Raw genomic sequence first — 23,274 nt, forward strand, 5'->3', positions numbered from 1 at the left:
AATAATTTTTGCACAACTTTTCCAGATGTGTATGGACAAACCTGGTGTCTGAAGCGGATCTCTCATTATACTCAAGTAAAGTACCGATCAGCAGAGCCGCTTGTCAAGAGACTGAAATGTCGAGAATAGTGTGAATAGCGGCGCTGACAACTCTACAGTAGCGGTTATTGAGCTTCAGTCGCCGCACAATGCCACCGTGACGCAATTTGCTTCAGTGACTCCACTGACTAACGAACTCTCATGCCACGGTAGAGGAGGTCGTCTATGCGCGTGTTGTCATGACTGATAATCGCCATAAACTTGGCACGCTCCACATCATAGTGTGTCTCTTATCTTGATGTAAGCAGTAAAGTAATAGGCCGAGAGATCCGGCCGTCGATGAAGCACCCACTGCATGAAGTGCCGTCTTTTCTGTCGGACAAATCCTTAACGAACGGAGGTGCGTTTGCTCTGGTGAAAAAAATCTCGCATGGTTCCATGAACATTACATTTTACCAGAAGCTTTGAACGATTGCTGACATCCATGTCAAGAAAAAGTGCTTATTCAAAAGCTGACGAGTAGGCAGTGGGGACTCTTCAAGTGGGAACGCTTCGAAATACCACGCCGGTTCAAGTCTCGCCTCAGAAAGAAAACTCCCAAGTAAGTAGTGGTATGCTAAATACCATGTTCTCACCTTTCCAAAGGGACCTAAACCCCTTTCCACACTTTTTTCCGTCACAATACATCCCAACCTTACCTCCTTTCCTGAAGCTGAAATAGTCACTGAAGCATGTAGGAGCGCGTGAGAAATGGCGCATTCCACAGCAGCCCCCGTGAGCTATTTGATTACATACGTGGGCGCACGCTGCTGCAACTTGACACGGACGGGAGATCGGCGCAGATCTGCAGCCACGTAGTGTGTATTGGCGAACGCTCGGTTTGCCCATATGTCTCTACGTCCAAAGGAAGGCTGCTCGAGACTGTATTTCGAACGCTGGATTCCGAGTGGAAAAAGCCACGTTTGAATCAGCCCATCTTTCGTGATAATTATCAAGGCCTAAGAAGACCACGTGAAGCAATGCGGTAGGTGATAAACATTTTATATACATAATAATTCAAAGCTTTATTAGACTGGTAGTTCTAAGATCAGTGTTTTGGCAACAGTAGACATATTATTCCATCGACAATAGCCTTCTCACTACTAAGGTTACCTATTGATACGCACAACCTCGACCTATTGAAATGCCATAAACTATTTCGATTTGATTATAACTATCTACAATTCATTAATGTAGTGCGCTACGAAGAAATGCTTGGGATAAGGGGAGAGAGAGGCCAGCCTAGTAGGAATGGCATTTAAAATCTTATGGTAATGGCGCTTTCTTTATAAATAGTGGCAAAGCTGCGTGAGCAAAACAACCTTAGTTATCGATGGTGTAAAGAAATAAATTAAATGAGGAAGAAATCCCTCCCTGGCATTTCAAAACAAGCGGAGTAAATCGGAGTGCAAGACTGGCGTTTAGAGTGAACTTAAAACGGCATCGACGATGAATACTTTTTGCAAGGAGTAAATGACAAAACTAAAGGCGCATCTGCATCAAAATTCAGTTTTTAAGATAAGCCTGCGCCCCAGTCCTTCTGCCCAGCACAAATTATAGACGCTTGCCAACCACTATATCTGGAGCTCTTACTGCTAAAGCTGTGCTTTTCTACGTTCTTGCGAGTTCACAAGTTTCTCTAACAAAGTATTACGTTAAATATAAATGCTGGTTTCTGTGTGGTCTCACTTTATTCGTAAAGAGTGAATAGAAGTCACATTTCAATCTGTCCGAAGTCACATTTGAGGCCGCCATAATAAAGCTTTTTTTCTCGTTAATTGGGATTTCTGCCATCCACAGTGCGCATTATTGATTACAGCGACAGCAGGACAGCTGGCCCATCAATATACAGATAGAATTAGACTGAAATGAAGTTGCAATGCAATAAATACATCTTGTCAGCTGAGTGTATGACAAAGTATCATATCACCAAACACATACGCCTTGATAAGGCCCGCAATTACACAGGCAATCAAAGCAGAAAGATTTTCAATTTTGATATGTGCCCGCTAGTAAGGTATGCTCAGCCATGCTTGTTAGCGTTGTGTCATCTCAGGTCCGTCTACTTCAGGCAGATCTGTTTGAAAATATAGGCTGAGTGCTTCTTTAAACTGCACCGTCATGGTGCTCCGAGCGTTCATCTACAGCAGAGAAACTTTCTTCGGCCATATTCTCTGTATTTCCCATACCAGAAAACTCGTGAAATGATATTTAGCCGCTTTTCCCTTTCAGCATCCTAATATTTACTTAAGGCCATTCTTAAGATCTACATTTACAGTCAAACTGATAGCAGTGTCTGCGTATTTCAGCGAACCACTGAGGAAACAGAGTAGACAAGTTGCTTGGCGACCAACGCTCTTTCGAGATTTAGCACGCAGAACCATCGAAGCGGGGCGTCTATTTCGTGATAACTGACGATACAGCTGCTCTTCAACATAGTGCGGTTAAGCGGTAATATAAACTTATGCTCTCCAAGTGGCGCAGCTGTGGCACTCATTTCTTCGCCCGAGAAAAGATGGGGTTACCGGAATATTATTTTCCCGCTCACCGTCCGCCTTGTTTATTGTGAGATTTCCCATACAGAAGCATACGGGAGCCGCGAAAGAAATCCGCGACCTATGCGGGCTGTCTAATTAAGTTAAAGGAGCCCAATAAATGAATGACTGTGTGCGTTCAAAGTAGATCTCAAAACATGGAAACTGCCTAAATAAAAAAATGAAGCTTCATTTGCCGCAATTTCTAGGGCGCATAAAGCTGTAACTGCCTCGTTCTACATTCTATAATCTCTGTCCTTCGAGACATTCGAAGTTCTCACTGATCCCCGCAAGCAGAGGAACTGCTGTTGTGATGCCGCAGCTGCTTAGAGAATGAGGCCACAATTTGCTCGACCCTCCTTATATGGAAGGACACCAAGCAACCGCCACGGATTGTCGCGCTGGTTTGCGAAGAACTCTAACTGCCGATTCCAAGTTTGGAAAACGGCCATGGTCAGTCTAAAATTTCAGTTTCATACTCTCGTGACCCGCTGTAGAGGTTCCGTGGCAATGTTTTTTGGTCATGGGATCACCCTTAAGCTGGGCATGTCGGGAAACCTTAGCTGTGATAATAAAGACGGATCCTTCCACTTGGCTGCTATCATAGTGCATGTTTAGTTTTGGGATATTAAGTACCACGCAGCGTACTGTTGTGTACTAAGTAAATCATGTGTCATAGACGGAAAGTTCTAAATGCGACAGCCTTCAGGAAACCCCCACCTGACACAGGAGCTGAACCATGCTGTTCGAAGAAGCGCTCAAGCTGGTCGGCGACTTCGGCGTGTTCCAGTGGCTGCTCATCCTATACCTGGTGGTGTTCGTGGCTCCGATGCGCGTGATACCGCTGTTCGCACACATCTTTACATTGCTGGAGCCTCCGCACTGGTGCCGACAGCCCGAGCTCGAGGACCTGTTCAACTTGACGCGAGAAGAAGCACGCGAGCTCGGAGTTCCGCGTGAGAGTGACGGCACCTGGAGCAAGTGTTCCATGTACGAGTTCAACTCGACTACCCTGCAGGACCTCTGGACTTCTGGCGGGCTGTTAAATGAGAGTATGCCACCCAGAGAGCTGCTGCCAGTAGTACCTTGCCAGTTTGGCTGGCACTACGATCACTCTGTCATCTACCCGACCGTCGTGTCCGAGGTGGGTTCAAGGACGGTTGATAAGTTTGTTGAGTACTTACGAATATAGTGTATGGTATATAACAATAATAACCACTGCAGCGCAACGAAATCATTTCTCTACAATTATCCTAAAATGTGAGCTTCGACTAGATGGTGGTTCAAACATCATGGGAATGGAAAGCTGTACGGAGGAACTAGCACAGTGGATGCTCTACGAAAAGTCTGCAATTATCATCCGTGAGCAAGCAGACCTAGTAGGCAAGCAGACAAGACTCAGTAGAAATAATTACAAATTGCATGTGGTGCGAAGCCGATTGAACTCACTACAGCAGTTTAAGCTTTCATTCCCGTTTTTTTTTTTCTTTCACAAAAATAAAACTTGCTGTCGTCCAATATAGGCTAAATATACGCTACAATAATAAAATGCAAGTTTTTGTACCAGCACGTCAACTGCACCACATAAACAAGGCTGTTACAAAGTTACAAATAAACCCCTCCCAATTACCACAGAGATCTTAAATCTACTGTAATAGAAGAGACATCTGGGTGAGTTGGTACGGTGACATGATGGATCTTCGTCCTAGTCTGTAGCGCTGTTTTTTCATCATGTCATCTTAAATCTCTTTAATAACCGTGTTCGGTAAATCTCCAGTATCGCCACGTGATGCTCATGCGTAGTGTTTTTCTTCATTCTTTTCAGAGGGATTGGGTGTGCGGCCAGACGTGGAAAGCGTACGTCTCAAACTCGATCTTCTTTGGCGCCATGTCGGTCGGGGTCATTGGGTTTGGTGCTCTAAGCGACAAGTAAGTGACATTCCTTTCAGAAGCGTGCCTTTTCGGGCTTGTTGGTGCGTGAACAGAGCGAGATTGTAGCGCAGAGCAAGACAGTACACAAGAAGAAACGAGCAACTAGAGCGCTAATTTCCAACAAATTTTATTTTACACCTGCACCACATTTATACGCCAAAGTCAAGAGATAATTTGTGCCAACAGTATGTTTGCCAAAGAAACGAAAGTTCCTTATCACATAAAAAAAAAATTAAAATATAAGAAGGAGTGCTAACACATGTTTCTCTAGAAGCGTTTATTTGTAATAATTGAAGCAGAAAAGATAAATGCTTCCGTAGAAACATGTGTTAGCGCTCCTATTTTTTATGTGATAAGGAACTCTCGTTTGTTAGGCAAAGATACTGTTAGCCAAAATTATCTCTTGTCTTTGGCGTGTAAATGTGCTGCATGTGTGAAATAAAATTTGTTGGAAGTTAGCGCTCGTGTTGTTCGTTTCTTCTTTTGTCCTTTCTTGTTCTGCGCTACAATCTCGCTATATACCCTTCAGTTTTCCCCAACGCTTTATCCTTACGTAAACATTACATACATACCACTGCATACACCGACACTGCATACCATGTCAAATCACAATTGATTCTCGATCTCAGTGGAAGCATATTTCACTAGTCAGTGAATTATTTTATCATTTCGTCGTATTTCATTTAAGTGACGTTGCGGTGCTGTCTACCCTGAAATGCCACAAAGAGTAGAAAGTTCTAAAGATAAGAAAACATTCAATAAAAGGTTATAATTTCTAAATCAGTTGCATTTTGCATTGAACGCTACACAGAGAATGGCTTCAAAGTTTGCGATCTACTTGTCATTCTACTGGCACTGGATTGGATCAAAGGATAAAAGACAATGTTTATCTACCAGATCCTAAGTCAGTCTGTATAATGCGGGAGAACGAAGCTTACTCCATGATTAAATTCTATTGAAAGGACACGAAACTTTTAGAAAAACTATTAGATACGCTTAAGCTCCACCTAAATTTACGACGCGATGGCGTTATTGGGCCCCTTCAGAGTCCCAGCGGTTGAGGAGTAAATAGCGCTTCCAGCTGACGGCGCAAATGAAAGGTGTTCGAGCCCCAGCTCGGCAATTCTTTTTCTTTTCAGCTCAGGTGGTTCCTTGTTCAGAGGCCCCGCGTAATGGGAATGCAATGATGCCACGGCACTGTTGGTCAATCAAGAGTTGTGTTGTTCATTCATCGCTGTTCAGGTGTGTGATCACTGTTAGCAAGGCGTGATGCAGGGTCCGTTTATTCGGAGTTCGAAGGGTCGAAATAAGCCAAGCCCTCTGTTTTTAGCGGCCCGCGAGAGATGGAAAAAAATGGCGCATTTCCAGTTTTGGTTCAAAAAATCGTAAAATAATCTTCTTCCTGATTTACCATGAATAAAACTCGAGATTATGTATTGCAATGCCGAATGCTTCAAAAGCTGCTCGTCTTATCGTACGCTTAATCCCAAAGCCACCTTCATATTTACCCAGTCAGAGTGCATAGCTTTATACTCGCAAAATATGTGGAAAAAGAAATTCCAAATGCTCTTGGCTGCTTCTAACTGGTTTCAGTTGGTTTTAGCTGGTCCCAGCTGGTACTCAACTGGCATTAATTGGATCGTGATGCATACCAGCTGGAATTCAGCGGGTCCCAGTTGGATGGCCAACTGGAATAAACCGGTTCCAGCTGAATTTTAGTTGGGAGTCATATTTTACCAGCTGGTAAACCGACTGGCATCTGTCATTAATGCTGTTGAGGTTAGTTGTGCGCTTTATTAATTTTAGCGTAAGCAATGAAAGCTATGACAAAAGCAATAAATTAACTGTTAGAGATCATGACTACTCATAGCTGAAGCCGCCTCAGTAATTTGTCGTTGCTGTGATTGGAGACGCGAGATATTCAGGAGGGTAACGTTGAAGCTCTCATAACGAAACACTCCGACCAAAGGCTCGAATATGATTATAGAAACTTAAACACCTTCATTTTCTGGAATTCAAGTAGCAGACGTGTTACGCGCATGCACACTCCATTTAAAAGTTGAATTCCTGTGAAATTTTTTAACATATTTGCTTTATTAAATAAACATGTCATATCTGCAAAGCATCTGGAGGGCGCTTCAGCTTCGCCTTGTAGACGCGAAAGCGCGGCTTAAGCGTTCACCCTACTTTAAAGGAAAGCGCACGTGCGCGATCATGGAGAGCCTGAAAATAGGCCCCGTTTGCGCTGCCCCATAATACACTTAGAGGGGGAGCTTAAACCCTAATTTCAATGCAGCCCCTATTTTTTTTTTCCGACCGTCGTCTACGGTGGAGGCGGCTTCTCGGTGTTACAAGCTTCCAACGATATCTCGTAAAATTATATTTATTTCTATATATTGTGAACCCTCCACGGATCTTCTTTCATTTGTACATACCATGATCTTCTTCTTCCTCTTGTACATACCATCATCATCGTCCCGCGGCGCCGGCTCCGGCACGCGCTTGGGTTTTGTCCATCGGAATAAACGCCAGACACGGCATCCCTTGCCTTGCCGTCTCAACCTTGCCGTCTCGACCTGGCCATCTTCCACAATATGTTATATTATTAAATTTATTTCTGATGATTGAAAGCAGAAAAGACACGTGATACAAACAAGCAAAAGTGCTTTCTACTGTTTTAGAAATGAAAATTATGAACAAAATGTTAGATATACTGTATATATAATACTGATTATCTGAGCTTGTAAAACATTTATATTTATGCCAGTTCAGTAATCATAAGTAATGATGTCATTTTCTATAGGCGCCACCGTTTCGCAATGTTCAGCTCCCGGTATTATTACAGCATTTGGAGTAAAAAGTTTATTTGCTGCACTTTAACTTAACATATAAAACATAATATCGCAGTTTCTGTAGAAAAACTGCTTTAGGAGAGATTCAATTCGTCTTGCTAGGTGAATTCACTTACGATTAGATTATTGGTAGAGCGTTTACGGCAAGAATTTGCGAAAAGTTTATAAACAAGACCAAACTCTAGTTCGTCTGTTCTCACGTGCAGCCAATTTTCCAGCACTATCGAATTAACCAAGAAAATAACCACTCGAGAAATTTATATTTCGGGAATGCGCATTGTGATTTTGAAGGAGGATGTTGTGTGTCCTATTATTTTCTAGAACAGTTCAGTCTAGACGCCACTCTGTCCATGTGCTCTGAGGAAAAGTATATACTCAAGCTATGGTCATAATACAGTCCGCATATCCTTCGAGTAAATGCGGCGTTACGTGTAAGAAATGTTGCGCAGTGTATCAACAAGCGAGACGACAATATTGGAAAGAGTAAAAGAAAAATGTCAAATAATAATCAATGTCCAATTTTTCGGACTGCGCAGTAGCGAATATTTGAAAGCGATTATTCTGTCACTACAGTGGCATACGCTGATGTCAGTCGTTTGGCCCTGTTTGCATGCAAATCGATTTTCCCGGCAGAATCGGCCGCGTTCCCGTGATGATTACAATCTACGTCCTGGCAGGCGTGGGAGCCGTCACAACATACTTCACTCAAGATTTCTACCTCTTCCTGGTCACACGCATCATCCAGGGAGGCGTGCTCCTCTCAATCAGCATCATACCGTTTGTTCTTGGTGAGTCGCACTTCCTTGGTTGTAAAGAGTTACTCCAAATCACCGAACAGATCGGAAGAAGCACAGGAGATCAGCGTGCCTGTCTAGCGGTTGCAGAACGCATTTTAACGCCTTTATTAAACTGCAGGCAAATTTTTCCTGTTTAACCTGTATGGAAGTAAATCATTTATTTTATGTTGTTATTCGTGAAAACAGTCCTACTGGGGCGCTTGAATGCATGTATTTTAGCCAATTGTTTCCAAAGGAAATAGGAAGAACGCGTTTATTGGTCTTCCTTAGTTGGCTGAATGACTATATCGCATGTGTTCTCCGTAGGTAATATTGAAGAAAATCACGCGCAAATGGGCTACATCGTAATTTATACTTGTTTGCTTACCCTTATTTACATTCATTTATGCTAATGAGCGAGTGCGACTCAATACGTGGATACCTTAAAGAATGACGCCTGTGGTCAACCGTGTGGCTACTGCCGGAACTCCGTGAAACTCGAAGTAACACCACAGCTCATGGCCGCAGAATTATCTCAACAAAACCAAGACTGAATTATTCGCCCTTAGCAAACATTCATGGCATATGTCAAAGCGATGCCATTTTATTACCTATGCTGGGATGAGTGTTAGTGACAACAAACCTTCCTCATCAGCTGTTTCATTTAGGCATTTCAGAAGAACTACGTACTGAACACACGTTATACGCATTATAAAGTGTTCATTCTTTGTGCACATCATACACACAACTTTACAATCATGGAAAAAGAGAGCTCATGCGTGAACATTCTAAAAAGCTAGTTATTGTCAAGCATATCTTAATTCCATGTAGAAAGCTGGAAGAGCCCATGAACATATTTCAGACTTCTTTGGAAACCAATATTTGCTTTTTATCACTCCTCTTTTCATGGCAACAAGAGTGTTCTAAAACACTCTGTAGTTACCAGATTTTGTCCAAAAGCGAGAGTTTGGCGAACTAGGCAAAAGCTCATGAGAGCGTACTCTAATGGCTGCATCAGCAGATGCGTAGCTGAGAACAGTGCATCGGAACATTCGACTGACCCATCTCGATGCTGTGACGCTCGCCTTATCGTCGGCTCAACTGAATTAAGCTCGAATCACGGAAGTCACGCAGGTTGAAGGTGATGCTATTCGTAACGGGATAGAGAGCATCATGCCGCTGAGTAGCACCATCGAATTGCCGACTCCTTAGCCCGAAGTCGAGAAGCCGGGCACAAGCGAAACTCGGCGAGGATTTCTCGAAGGAGCGCATACATGCCTTCGCAGAGGTCACCGCCCACTGCTACGCAGAACGGTACCAATGCCTACCACCAAACCCCTCGCTTACCGCCAGGAAACAGCATCTCTGGCGACGATTGGAAACGAGGACCCTCCCCACTGCCTCACTATCAGCCCTTTCAACATATCCCCTCTACCAACCCCTAAAGCGACACTGGCCCATATCCTACTAACCTGCCTGGCGTCTCCACTACCCCGGAGAAACGGTGCCACTATGGATTTGGGAGGACTAGGAGACCCCACTGTGCTGAGCGGATCCAGTGAAGCAAGAGATCGTAGTTCGCCGGACTGCCGACGTCGTGGACGACTTGAACATGAAAACTTGAGTGCGGTAGGGCCTTGCAGGGATCCGGGGGCCAGAGGACCTCAATACCCTTGCGTCTAATAAAAGCTTTGTCGCCTCGTCGCCTCGCGCTTGATTACGTTAGGGCCAACGACAACAAGAGCATCAGATCATCAATATGGATCAGCAGAATGTGCCCACGCAGTCTTACTGCTGCTTACCTACGGATAGAGTGCGTCAGCATGCTGTTATGCCTAGTACAGCCACACCTCGCGCGTTCCATTTTACTTTGGGTGCTCCTGTACGTTTAAGAGTGAACCTACTCGCACAAAGAAAAGTATTAACTGAGATGTCATTGATATTGCACTAATAAACCCAGCACTAGAAGACCCCTCCCTGTTGACCCATGTTCAGCCATTGCTTGGCGCTGAAGCCGGCGAATGCGCTTCTTTTACAGCGCTGGAGTACGTACCGGCTCAGAAGCGCATGCTGGTGTTGAGCGCCTTCCGGTTCGCCTACCCTGTTCTCGGCGTCTGCATGCCGTGGGTGGCCTATGCTCTCGCACACTGGCGCCTTCTAAACGCCGTCGTGATTCTGCCCTGCTTGGTCGGGCCAGTGGTCTCCATGTGAGCGCCGTATTTTCTACTTTTCACAGTTCCCACGTGCGCATTGAAAGCCTATAGAACATATACATGCGACGCGAGCGACGCGATACACTAAGAGCACGCTATTCGGCAGGGCGGCCACTCTTGACTTGTCCTCGCGGTGAAAGGACAAAAATATTTTAATCCGTCAGAAAAAAAAAAACTCTCGTTATTCCTGAGCAGGCTGAGAAGTGTCAAGGAGCAGGTTGAGAAGTGTAAAAGCTGTAACTTCTTTTCTTTTGAAATCGGCCACAATAGGAAACAGTATATAATGCATGCACCTCAACGAGCACAAAAAAAAAAAGGAGGGGAGAGAAAAAAAGTTAAATGCTATAGCTCGATCGGTATACTCCTTCCGAAGCAGTCATGCGAGTATTCCTCCTAGTAATCTGGTTAATCGCGCCAGTATGAATGCATAAAATTCAAGGAACATACCTGGGCCTTGATCAGCGGGTTAAAGAGCCTGCCCTCTACAGAGTATGCGAGTAAAAGAGCACGTTTTCTTCTATTTTTTTTTTTTTCATTTTGTCCTTTAAGAAATCATTTGCCGTTGGTTTTAAAATAACAATGAAATATCAGATGATGTTTTGATGCTCGATAGAATGGCTATTATAGATTGACAACAGTGTGACTGGTTGTGTAACATTCCGAATTCTCCGCAGTTTTATACCTGAATCTACGCGGTGGCTTCTGTCCAAAGGAAGGACAGACAGGGCAAAGAAAATTCTCCTGCGCGTCGCCAGGGTCAATGGCAAGCAGGTGGAAAGCTCTGCACTCGACTCTCTCGAGGTTAGTGTGCTTAAGGCAGTGGAATTACTGCAGTCTCTATGACGTGCTCTATAGCGCCACCCATTAAGCGCTTATTCCTGGCTTGCACGTCGGGGTAGGGGCATAGCAGTGGGCGAAATTGGAGGGTTGTTTCCACCGCAACCATTGGGGGGTTGATTACCTACGATATGGGAGACATGGCCAGAACAGCAACTTGCAGTCAGACGGCAGAAGTAAAGTCTATCTTTTCATCCAGAGATAGCTATTCAACCCTGTTCGCAGGGATAGCAATGGTAGCCGTAGCATTAGTGGTAGAAAACTAATAATAGCAACTAATACATGCATGCCGCCGGTGGTAGCTGAATCAGGAGGAGGCTCTAGGCTGTACAGATAAATGGGCAACTAGACTGTGATTACCGCCTCGTTTATAGACTCCTCCCTGTCCCTCTCTTGCCGTCTTTTTGTAAAACTAAGCCTATTTTTCAAAACCATGAGCTAAAAATTCACTTAAACTTCCACTTTGAACGAAAGAAGGAGGAGGCGATTTACCTTGGAAGAAATGGTACGTCAGACCATAAGAATGCTTTACTGTAGAACTGTAGTGGCTGTATGGAAGATAGTATGGTGGCAGCGGAACATTCCGTAACCTAAGGGAAGTTATCGTTGAAGGAGAGAGAGACCCACAGAGGGAAAGACGAGAAAGTATAGAGAAAGCGGATGAATATATAACACCACAAGCAACGGCTGCCACTACAAAAGCGCCGCTAGAGAAGAGGCTCAGCGCTAGTGGAGCTGCGTGCCTGGAACGGCAGACCGCAGAGATGAGGTAGTCAGTGAAAAAGAATGTGTAAATTGTGAAGAAATGATTTTTCACAGTCAGTAAATACCGCGTTAGACGACGGTAACCGTCTCGTAACGTTTCTCATTCTATTATTTTTCTTTATCGCAAATATGAGGTCAAACATCGGAAGTGAACATGAAATGCGGCAGTACAAATCGTTACACGTGCAATATGGGGTCAAGTTTAAAATGCATTAACAAGTGCGAATCATGAGAAAAATTGCAGATAGAAGGTATGATTTAGCAGCATTATTTCGCTGCTTCCTGTCCTCAGGTTTCTGTCGTGTTTTCTGCAATGGAAAATAATTGTTTTTGAATACATTCGCCAACAGGATAGATAATTGGCCCACATCAACAAATTTTCCAATGGTAAAAATAAAACACCGATCGCAGCTGCGAATTAGAATCGGTGCTAGACTTTCCAAACTGGAAAAATGCTTTGCTTCCTTGGGGACAAAGGATAACTCTATACATGTGGGTATACCTAATGTCCTTCCGGTGAGAACGCGTTGACTTAAAACGTTGTCTACATTATTTTGCAGCTACCAAACAAAGGTGATGCTTCCAAAAGGTCATCCACAACGGATGTCTTCAAGTATCCAACACTGCGCAGGAGCTTTCTAATAACACTTTTCCTTTGGTGAGTTGAAAAAATAACTGTAGCCAAAAACTGCGTTCTTAAATCCGATTACTAAACCCTGGAGTTAAATCTAAAAAGGTTAACTAACTCTTACACCTGAACACGACCATTTGCTCCCCGCTTTTTTTGCGAAATGTTAGAATGAAATGGCGCAAGAATAAGCCTTAGTGGATAAAGGCATCTGAAAATCTCATTTCTTTCTGTGGTTACCTTTCTCTCGTTATAACCTTGTTCATAACACTGCAATACAATGTTTCCATCAATGTTTTTGTTACAAGCAAGTGTCATCCTAGCTTTCATTATATGATTTATTTCAGATACTGTCATTCCCCATGGGGAGTTTTACAGGATGGGCATATAATTGAAAGCAGACTATAACAATGGCAGTAAAATGAAGGTTACAGATACATGAATATGGAAACAAAAACTGTTAGCAGGTGATAAACAATGTCATATTCAGCACATCTGGTAGGAAATAATGCAGTTATACATGGTAAATGATCTAGTAATTCAGTATCTTTCTTCTACAGTGATGTAAGTGGCCTGTTATATTTGGTTAGACATGGTTTACTTATTGCGTAGTTGTTCTTCCATAAGAATTACAAATTTTGGCAATGATGTGCTATTAGTGATGCGTGGATCCATACCATTCCATTCCGTAACTGTACGTAGAAAAAATGAATGTATAAAATACGATCGCTGCGGAAATCATATTCTTTGCAAGTTTTTGAGTACTTATGCCAGGAAGGTCTGAATTCATCTAAGGATATAAAAAAACGAGCTATCTATGTTTAGTGCATTGTGTTCTATCTGGAACAGTAATTTTAGTCGTGCTAGTTTGGCGCGGTTTTGTAAAATAGGAACAGAGGCCTTTTTAAGTAAATGAGATGGCGAGTGAGTAATCCTATATTCATTAAAAACAAATCTGACTGCCTTTCTCTGTACTCTCGATTTTGTTAATGAGCTGCTGTGTATGAGGGAACTAAACTGTGTTACGATATTCGAGAACTGGTCGTATAAATGTGTTATATGCTAATAGTTTTGTTTCTGATGGTGCTTCATGAAGTCGTCTTCTCAAGAACAACCGTTTAAAGCAGAAGATACGATGCTGTTGATATGTGATTGCCATCTTAGGTCATGTGAGAGGATTAAACCTAGGTACTTATGTTGATTAGCTCAAGTCATTGATATGTTATTTATGCTGTACGTGAAGTCGGAACTTTGTTTTTTTTACGTGTCACAGTAAGAAACGTAGTTTTTCTAATGTTTAGCCTCGTTTTCCAATCCTCGCACCATGTTCCCACATCTTGAAGGGCGTTGTTCAAGCCATTGCGGTCGTCCATAGAGTTAATTTCATTATCAATAAGGCAGTCATCGGAAAAAGTTTCATTTTAACGCTGATGTTAGTGGGTAGATAATTGATCAAGACCAAGAATAAAAATGGTGTAGGGACGCAATCTTGAGATACTCCGCTGAACCAATGCAGTGGAAACAATTTTGAACATACTAAGATCTGTTAGTTACGTAGTCCTTGATCCAGTTGACAATGGAGCCGTTGCCAAAAGTTGTTCTAAGTTTGCCGCTCAGTTTTTGATGAGTTACTCTACCCAACGCCTTGGAAAAGTCTAATGCAAATAAGTCAATGTGCTTTAATTATCAATGCTTTAGGACAAATCACGTGTTATTTCGAGTAATTGGGTGATGGTGGACAGTCCTCTCCGAAACCAATGCTGGACAGGTGACAGTGAGCGTTCTTGGCCAAAGTAATTAGCTATATGTTTTAGTATAACGTGTTCTAATAATTTTCCTACTGTGCATGTTAACGAGATTGGTCTGCAATTCGAAACATCATCTTTGCTGCCTGTTTCGTGCACAGTCTCCGCAATTTTCCATTCTTTAGGAAGACAGCAAGTAGATAAGGATTTAACAAACATTAGATGTAAGTATTCGGCGTTTACCTCTGCATATCTGTGAAGAAAAGTAATAGGAATAATATCAAGGCCGTTTCCTTTTTTAGTATCAGTTGATAGTAACAAGTTCAGCACTCCAGCCTCAGTTATCGTTGGCATGTCTAATGGTCTCTAACTAATATGATCAAACTTCGAAATCCGGCCATTATCAGCTGTGTTTTGTTTTTGTTTTTTTCGCTTTTAGGGTGGTTTCTATTGTTTTTACTGGCGTACTTTTGATGTAGACGATTCAAAACCACTGAACTTATATTTGTATGTTTTGCCCTCTGCTACCATAATCCCAAGAAAGATAAACAGTATTTCATTATAAGAGTTAATAAATAAATGATGAAGAGAAAGTATTACATTTAGGCTAATAACTAGCCACCAGGCACGCGTAATGAAACAAATAAACCAAGTAGGGTAGCCCGTTAGTGCCTCTGTATGCTTGCTTACAGTCACCCGAGTTAGCTGATCGTTGCCTGAAGTGGTCTGAAGGTGTCGAAATATCCGAAGCCCTCAACTACGGATTCCGTCATAGCTGCTTTTGGACGTCAAATATAAAACCAAACCAAATCAAACCAAACCGATTTCTCGCACTTGCACTTGCTACACACTACTGGTGCTCACACATGCAAATGCAATATTTACATCGCAGGATCGACCATCTTGAACGCCGAGAACACTGCAGTGAACACAGTTCTATCATGACAAGTCATAGTTTTTCTTTAGATATTAGAAACCAGAGAAGTTCGTGATTTCGTTACATATATGCTTACCGTTACCTTCTAGATACACAAAGAGTAGTATACATCGGCCAAATTCCGAAACATAAAACTCTGACAGCGCAGTTGGCATGTCGACAGTAGAAGATGTATATTACCACGCATCACTGCAAATAAAGACAGGTATGCTGAACCAAGCCGGATCCGCGACAGATTTTGCGCTTCAGACCCTTAGACCTACCGCAGAAAAAAAACCAGTAAAGCCATAAATCATAGGCATCTGTTCTATACTAGCAAGGAAGGAGAAAGCTAAATCTGGCACGCTACTTAAATTTATCGATCAGCCCAAAGTTCCTTATTTGTGTAGTATTTGTATAGCTGTGATAGGAAAGAGGGCGTCCAGCTCGTATGAAAAAAAAAAAGCATTTCTTTTGCATAAAGTGCCACGTGTCGTTGCTATATACATCCGAGAAAGAGCTACTTTCAAAAAATAAAAAATTGTGGTTTCCACTTACACTTAAAGAGCGATTTCTAATTTGATGCTCGTGCTATGTTTCCTTTTGTATTGGAGCCACTTGTATATGCATTCGACGATATTCCCTTAGATTACTCTGTTCGCATCATATATGCATGATAAAGATACAACGAACGCAAGCTCCATAAAAAAAGGAAACTGGATAGGGTCATTCCTGGTAGATGTAATGATTGTCTGTTGAGTGGCAGTTCAATAGTTAAAGCTGTCGTCATGGGTTCTTCAATATTGGCATTGTCACGAGGAAATAAAACGTCTGAGGTATAAGCAGCTGGTTGGCAGGCAGCGCACTTGTATATTCATTGTTTTGACTGCCTTTACAGGCTGATGTCATGTCTGACGTACTCGGCGGGGCAGCTGTATGCGGCTACGGCGACCGACGATCCGTTCGTGATGACGTCGACGACCAACGCGATGGACATCCTAGCGACGGCGTTGGCCCTTCCGCTCGCCGACAAGTGGGGACGTCGACCTAGCATGGTGTGCGCGTACGGCCTCGCTGCGCTCTGCTACCTCGGCGTGGCCGGGTTCTACGGTGAGCTGAGAGAACATGGCCAATAACAAAAGCGGGATATTTTTAGCAGATATATATGGATTTACTTATATGACGGGTTTCATGCAATCAGATGGAATCCGACAATATACGGAGTAATCAGCGCCGGCGTAAGTGTTCGACGTTTGGGAACGAGAGGGACTGGCATAGATGAAGACATTTGTGCAGAAGCGACAGTTGGTTTTCGTCAAAAACGGGCGCGGAAATATATTCAGCAGCACAGTCGTTGAGAAATTAGTGAAAATGGCATAGCATGTTTTAGTTATTTGCAACTGGCTTGCGAGCAATGGCTATTCGTCACGAAGAGGGGTGCTTGTGACAGTGCCATTCACGCGCAACATAGTACCCACTCCAAGATCAGTCTTGCCGCATACTGAGAAGAATATACAAACGGCAAAAGACAGAGCCACTATCTTAGCTACGATGCGCCATAAAATGATCTCTTTTATACCCCAGTCTAAGGCCATATTTGAGGTCCATATTCAATGCAAAGTACTTTGTTTTCACTTCTGCCCCTCATTAGTCTAAAGTCAAAGGCATTGATGTTTATCTCAACATGAAGAGACAATATTCATCATGTTGTTAAATTTCAATAAGAGATTGTTGTTGTTTTTTTCTGTTTTTCTAAAAGAGGGGGGGGGGGGTGAACACTGTTTTTTTTTTTTTTTTCAGGCTGGCAAGTTACACTCATGGAGTTAATTTCTGCAAGAAAACACGTCCAAAACTAATGCGTAACTATCCATCTATATTAGCTAGCCGATCGGGTGAATATTCTCGACAACTCTACCAGATACACAACGCCAAACTAACTACACCATGAACCTAATTAAAATGCGTTTTATCTTCGCGCTGGTAGTGAAGAATAACACGATGTGTGACATTGAGAACCTAGAGTTACGACTGTTAGGCAGCAGGCTTCATAACATCTGTCTTAACGCATTAGTATTAGAATTGTGTTTCTTAGGGGTACAGTTCGTCAGATATTGCCCAACAATGCGTGCCAGCGTTCTTTCCCAAATACTCCATTGTTGAAATATAGTTTTGATATACTTTCAGATTTCGCATGAATATAGTTATCATATGGTGTTTCTTCAAACCTGCTGATTTAGTTCTTCGGTACCCATGTAATTTGCAGAAGTAAGTACGTCCGCGCTCTCGTTTAAAAGGCGTACACATTTTCAACATTTCTTTGCATATAAAATATACCTGAATATCTATAGAGATAGGTGCTATTGCTCCCATTGCCAAGTGTTTTGCTTCTGCTACTGCCGCCGGGGAGCGTGTACCAGGCAGAATGGTTCCTGTCGAGAGAACAGCCTTGTCGACTTTTGTATCACTCGTCTTGTTAAGTCGAGACTGGTTCATTTATTAATTAAACATTTGATCTGCTTGTTTTGTCGCCATCCTTCTTCTTCTTTTCCGTCGTGTTGTATCGGCAACACTGTATTCGCTGGCGCTTTTCAGGCAAATCGGCAGCCATATTCGCTGTCCTCATGCTCGGCCGCTTCGCACTCACAACCGCTTACAACGTCGGCTACCTGTACGCCGCTGAGATCTACCCGACCGAAATACGGTCACAGGCGCTGTCCATCCGACAGGCCTTCGGATCACTTGGAAAGTTCCTCAGCTCACAGGTCGTCCAACTGGTGAGCGAATGCCTGCGTCTTCTCTGTTAAAGTGTCTCGTTACTTTTGTTCTTTTTCAATAATTTATCCTTTAACTACCCCAGAGGTTCCCTCCTGAATATAACAGTAGCGCACGAAATCGTGTTGATGTTTTTCAGCCCCTGCGTCACATAACAAGAAACAGATGTGCAGTTATGCGAGTGTCCAAATTCGCGCTGTTCTCTTCATGATGCGTAACCAACTAGCCGGCTAAAGCTCCTTAATAATTAAACACAATTGAGTCAGTATTCACTTAAATCAGCACAAATTAGGCGTGAAATATATCAGTTTATATTTCAATTGGCTTCTTATAAAACACCTGAAAATAGCCAAATAAAATATACAAAAATTATCTGCAGCACCAAACCCTCAGCCACGGGGTACACAATGCTACACAACGCTTCTAATTATAGAGCTAATTAACAAACAAGCGCATAATTACCTTGTTAATTCTAGCATCGGGGTTGTTAGTGCTAATGGCAAGTTTGATGCCGTTCACAGAACGATGCCATATCAGTTTTTAAAACGAAGAAAAAAATATTCTTTAAAGCTCTGCAGCGCAAGGGATTCCAGTGTTTTTTTTTTTTTTTCCCCCGCGAAGCCGATACTGAGCACTAGAGACGCACTGGAAGTTCGGTACAGATGCGAAATCCGTTCATGACTTGAGTAATGGCTACGGTGCTCATTTTGAACTGCAACAGTTACGCGCCACGTAATGTAATACATTATTTTGCCTTGTGGTTTAGTGCAGGAAAAAGGTGAGTCATTTCCAACTGCGTATCCGTTATTTTTTGCAGCGATGCAGCAGGTTAAAGCGCTTGACACGAAGTAATTGAACATGCAGTTCAAATTTGGGGCTGCAGCCATTGCATATGTTATCACCGGACGTCACATCTGTAGCGAGCTTCATGAGCATCTCTGGCCTTTAGTTTCGGTTTCGTACGGAAAAAGCATGGATTTCGTCATGTGCAGCAGGGCTTTATAAAATGAGTTTTTCTCTGTTATAAAAACTGATATGGCAGCATCTTGCTCGCAGCTTTGAACTCCGCATTGGAACCAATCACGGAAATGCTATAATTAACAATTGGTATAAAATTAAAGGTGTTTAGCAGCAAACTCTGTCCGTCACACCTGAGAGCTAGTTCTAACATTTTTTTCATAAATGATGCAAAGATGCTGAAACACCCGGAACATTTTAAGCCTTCGAATTTCTGATAGAAAAGGAGTATATATAGAGTGTGTCACATACGAAGCTGATGTGATATTTTTCATATAAACGCTCTTACTGATTTTGCAAAAAAGTGCACCTCCTGAAATTAGAGACCAGCTGCGCCACTTTCAATGTGTCAGTATAAGGTGTGCTTCACTGATGTACGCAACTCATATATCTCAAATAATAGTTTAATAGCACACATTCAAAGCACGAATATTCCTGCCCGCTACACAATGATTTGTTCGAAAATTGCCTCGGATGCCATTTTCCGGATTTTATCTTAGCGCACAAGGAAGAGCCCAAGCAAGAAGAAAGAAACAGACACAGCGTTAACATTTTCTTTAGCGATGCCAATCTAATGAATATTGACACGCAGAAAAAAATCCCACTTAACGACCTTACCTGAGCGCTGTGTCAAGTATAGCAATCGTTGTTATGCAATTTTTTTGGCGCACTGAAACCAATTGGCTGCATACCCTTGTTCTGCCTCACATCAGAACTGCAATGACACCATAAAATTATCCTGTCTGTTATAATTATGCTCCTAATAAATTTTACTACTCTGTAATAATAACACTATGAGGTTTTTTAATCCAGCTTTATTTTGTAGATATATTTAGTTACCGATATCTCCGGTGTTAATGAAGCTAGCTCGAACATTTTTCTTATGGAGTTACTTGTAAGAGAATACCAATCTCTCGTCCGCATTACTTAACTTCATTTCATGTATTTCATGGACGTCCATTTAACGCATGTATAGACCTCGTCTTTAAAGAAGCACGTGAAATACATCTTTTGCCCGTTCTCTAATCACGAGGCCGTCTATGAAGAGCTCCTCCACTGGCATAGAGAAGGCTATCTGAAAGCGTAGCAGAATTTCGACTACTCGTGAAGAGGGGCAAAACTGGTAGACCAAAAAGCATGTAATGATATTGGTACCTTGGCTCTGTCCCGCACAGTCTCTTATGATGCTTTGCTTGGTGTGCACATTGTTGCCGGCTGAGAAATCATCACAGTAAAGCAATGATTACAGAATTCTTAACCCGAAAAAAATTGAATATTGGCATGATTTTTGTCAGAGATCCCTGTATATAGGCCAGCCCGTTTTCTTCTCGAAAGTCACATAGAAAAAGTACGCTGCACTATACGGACCTTAAAGCTCGCAGAAGAAATCGTATTTAAAATTTTGCAAGTCGACTACTTCAAACCTGTGCAAAAAAATCCACTTAAATCACAAATCTGTATTTTTAAGCCGCGAAAAAACAGCTGTTTAAATCTTTATGGAATTCCTTTTAAAGATGGCACTCTATTTTATTAATTTTTGTTAGATCAATTCGTATTGTTACCCAGTATGCGAATGCAAGATTTTCCACGTATATATATTATAATAAATTTTATAGTACTTTGGAATGAAAACATGACCTAATATAAGAAATTATAAAACAATACCTTCTGCGTTGCGTATGCCACTAGTGCCTGCCTTCGCACTGCATTGGCCCTGTTGTGACAGGAGGAAAGTTACTTGGCAGTAACCCTTCTTCACGGCGGTAGGCATTCTTGTCGCTTTTCGACATTTTTTTTTTTTTTTTTTTTTTGCCTGGGCTGCCCACGTTCTTCTTCCGTGCGACTGTCATCTAAAGTTCTGCCTCGTACAAACCCCCTCTCCCCGACTTTCTTATTTATGAGCTTTGACTGACTTTTTTCCGCGCCCTTTTCTTTAACTTTGGCAGGCGTTCTACGGCCGCTTTCTACCTCTATTTGTCCTGGGTGGTTTGTCGTGCGCGTCGGCACTCATCACGCTCCCGCTGCCGGAAACAAACAACCAGCGACTGCCAGAGACGCTCGAAGAAGGTGAAGCGATGCGCGACCTGCCCAAGCCCTGGTTCCCCTGCCTGGTTCGAAAGAAGGAGCGACGCGGCACGGACTCACGAGGGCGCAGCATGTCCACCCTGTCAGCAGCCACCATCGACAGCGTCAGTCCACATTAGTGGGGCATGCATGCACACAGGCTAAGTGGTCATTTAGACTGGTGGAAATTCCGCAAAGTGTAGGCAGCAATAAGAAAGTTCAAATTCCCTTTTATCTGCATAATTGCACCCTTGTGGTCTCAGTGAAAATCAGCATGGCTTCCCGAAGACCAAAAACAAAAACTGGGCAAATGGATGCTGCTTCACATTTATGCAGCGTCAGATATGGAGAGAAAAGACGAAGACGTAAAAGCCCTTCAGTTTTGCTGCATCAGTGCATGTGTTGTGTTACATATTTGGCTCTTGTCCCCAATTCTCGCGCTGCTAAAACATGAGTTTATCTCCTGGCAGTAAAGTTCGCAGCTGATTCGAAGAACCAAAGACCAATGCTTGACTCGAGAAGTCACTGCAGCAAAAAAAAAAAAAAAAAACTATAATACCAGTAGCCAGCAGCTTTGAGCATTATAAACATGAAAGAGCTGTTCATAGTCGGACAGCAAGCACAAAAAGAACGAAATACTCCCAACATTCGCAACCGTACTATTAAAATTTTTAGAAATTGCAATGCTTCAATTCGTGTGTTAACGTGACCATGGGGCTGCAACTGCCCTGTGTACCGCCACTGTTCAAAAGCGATCCCCCTGGATGGCTACTAGTCCCATGCTATGTCCTCGGAGCAAGTACCTTTTTTTAATATATAAAGCTCTTCAGAAACTAAATTGGCTTCATTTGTAGGTTCGCACCCGCAATTCAACAAAAAGTGGATAATTCTATCATATGTCAGAGCTCTGAAGAAAGCAACTACACAGAAAGAAAGGTAAGAGATGAATGCTTTCTGACATCGCCAAAACCATCGTCAAGGCGCAGTCAATGAAGAATCACGTGTGACATGTCGACGTTGTTTCCACACTGGGCTGGTACGTGGCAAGAAAACAATTGAGGAGTGTCACGCGTCAACGAAGGTTAGTAATGGCGTGAAATAAAACATTTGCAAGGTCAAAGAAACCAAATCATGCCTCCCGTATTCCCTGTCTTAATGTATGGTCACGCTGCCTACTCAAGATGGCAGTAAATGACACTATTCGGGCCATGGGCGGAAAAATGCGCTCGAGTGTTGCGGCCAAGTGCTGCTTACACTCCCAGGGTCAGAAATATATGCAGTTCTTTCTCCGACTAAATAATAAATGAAAGCAAACGGGCCACAGCACACTGTGGCTCAGGCAACATTCCCACTGCAGCTGAACGCACGTGTTGCAAATCCGAGCCATTTACATTTGACTCAGCATAAATAATATGAGAGTTGTCAGTTATTCAACAGGTTCTAGGACCGAGAAAAATCTCTGGTACCATAACAGAAGCACGAGGGATGGGGGTCATCTCTTTATATATATATATATATAATGAGATGACCCCCGAGGTTTTTCATATCCAAGTTTAGCCCATTTTTCACGCTGTATGTTAAGAATAGAGCAGGAAACAAATTTTAGCATCGCAGGTTTTTTGTTTTCTTTTTTTTTTTTTGTCACGGCTTAAAACTTACTTCGGTGAGCCCCATTATTGGGATGATGTCGTCAATAGACTAACATGCAGTGACCTTGAAGACCTTGTCCACTGGTTTGAAGGGGAAGTACTACCTAATTCTGATTCCATTGAAGCTTACAGCTCACCGCTATCGATGTGTTTACTACCCTTTCAAAGTTCCACATTTAGTTATGCACAATTGTTGTAAACGTTTTGTGCGTTTATAGCGAGTACAATTATTTTAAATATATTTGCGAGCACCTATCATGCCGGCGTTCTATTCTGACTGTTTAAAAGCAACGACAAGGTATAGACATGGATAAAATAGCGGGAGAAAGAAAAAAGCAGGCTTTCGCCGCCGCGTCAAGGAACGGTGGACGCGACGGTGGTAGGAAGTCACCAGCGGCTGGAAATAACCCACATTTATAGCACCGGCATTGTGCCCAAAGGCCAAATGATGATTCCACTCCATTAAGGGAAACATATTTCGATACAGCAGGTTTCA

The 23,274-nt window shown here is 42.7% G+C and overlaps 1 protein-coding gene across 1 annotated transcript; it reads left to right on the forward strand.

The window, feature by feature from the left end:
• Positions 1-389: 389 nt before the first annotated feature.
• Positions 390-21,813, forward strand: LOC146185141 (beta-alanine transporter-like). Its single transcript, XM_084606125.1, has 10 exons — positions 390-640; positions 3,342-3,756; positions 4,438-4,541; positions 8,030-8,184; positions 10,211-10,379; positions 11,060-11,186; positions 12,548-12,645; positions 16,175-16,386; positions 17,869-18,050; positions 21,012-21,813. The coding sequence occupies exons 2-10, from the start codon at positions 3,352-3,354 to the stop codon at positions 21,267-21,269; spliced, it is 1,710 nt and encodes a 569-aa protein (XP_084462251.1). The 5' UTR covers positions 390-640; positions 3,342-3,351; the 3' UTR covers positions 21,270-21,813.
• Positions 21,814-23,274: the final 1,461 nt, after the last annotated feature.

The sequence above is a fragment of the Amblyomma maculatum genome, chromosome 6 (assembly GCF_055883805.1).
Source record: "Amblyomma maculatum isolate TAMU_Amacu chromosome 6, ASM5588380v1, whole genome shotgun sequence".
Classification (NCBI taxonomy): domain Eukaryota; kingdom Metazoa; phylum Arthropoda; class Arachnida; order Ixodida; family Ixodidae; genus Amblyomma; species Amblyomma maculatum.

What these genes read in the sequence shown, in the direction of transcription:
- LOC146185141 (XM_084606125.1), top strand. Translation starts at nt 3,352, where the DNA reads ATGCTGTTCGAAGAAGCGCTCAAGCTGGTCGGCGACTTCGGCGTGTTC. An exon ending in TTTGGTGCTCTAAGCGACAA is followed by an intron (nt 4,542 to 8,029) that starts GTAAGTGACATT and finishes TTTTCCCGGCAG; the next exon opens with AATCGGCCGCGTTCCCGTGA. An exon ending in GTCGGGCCAGTGGTCTCCAT is followed by an intron (nt 10,380 to 11,059) that starts GTGAGCGCCGTA and finishes AATTCTCCGCAG; the next exon opens with TTTTATACCTGAATCTACGC.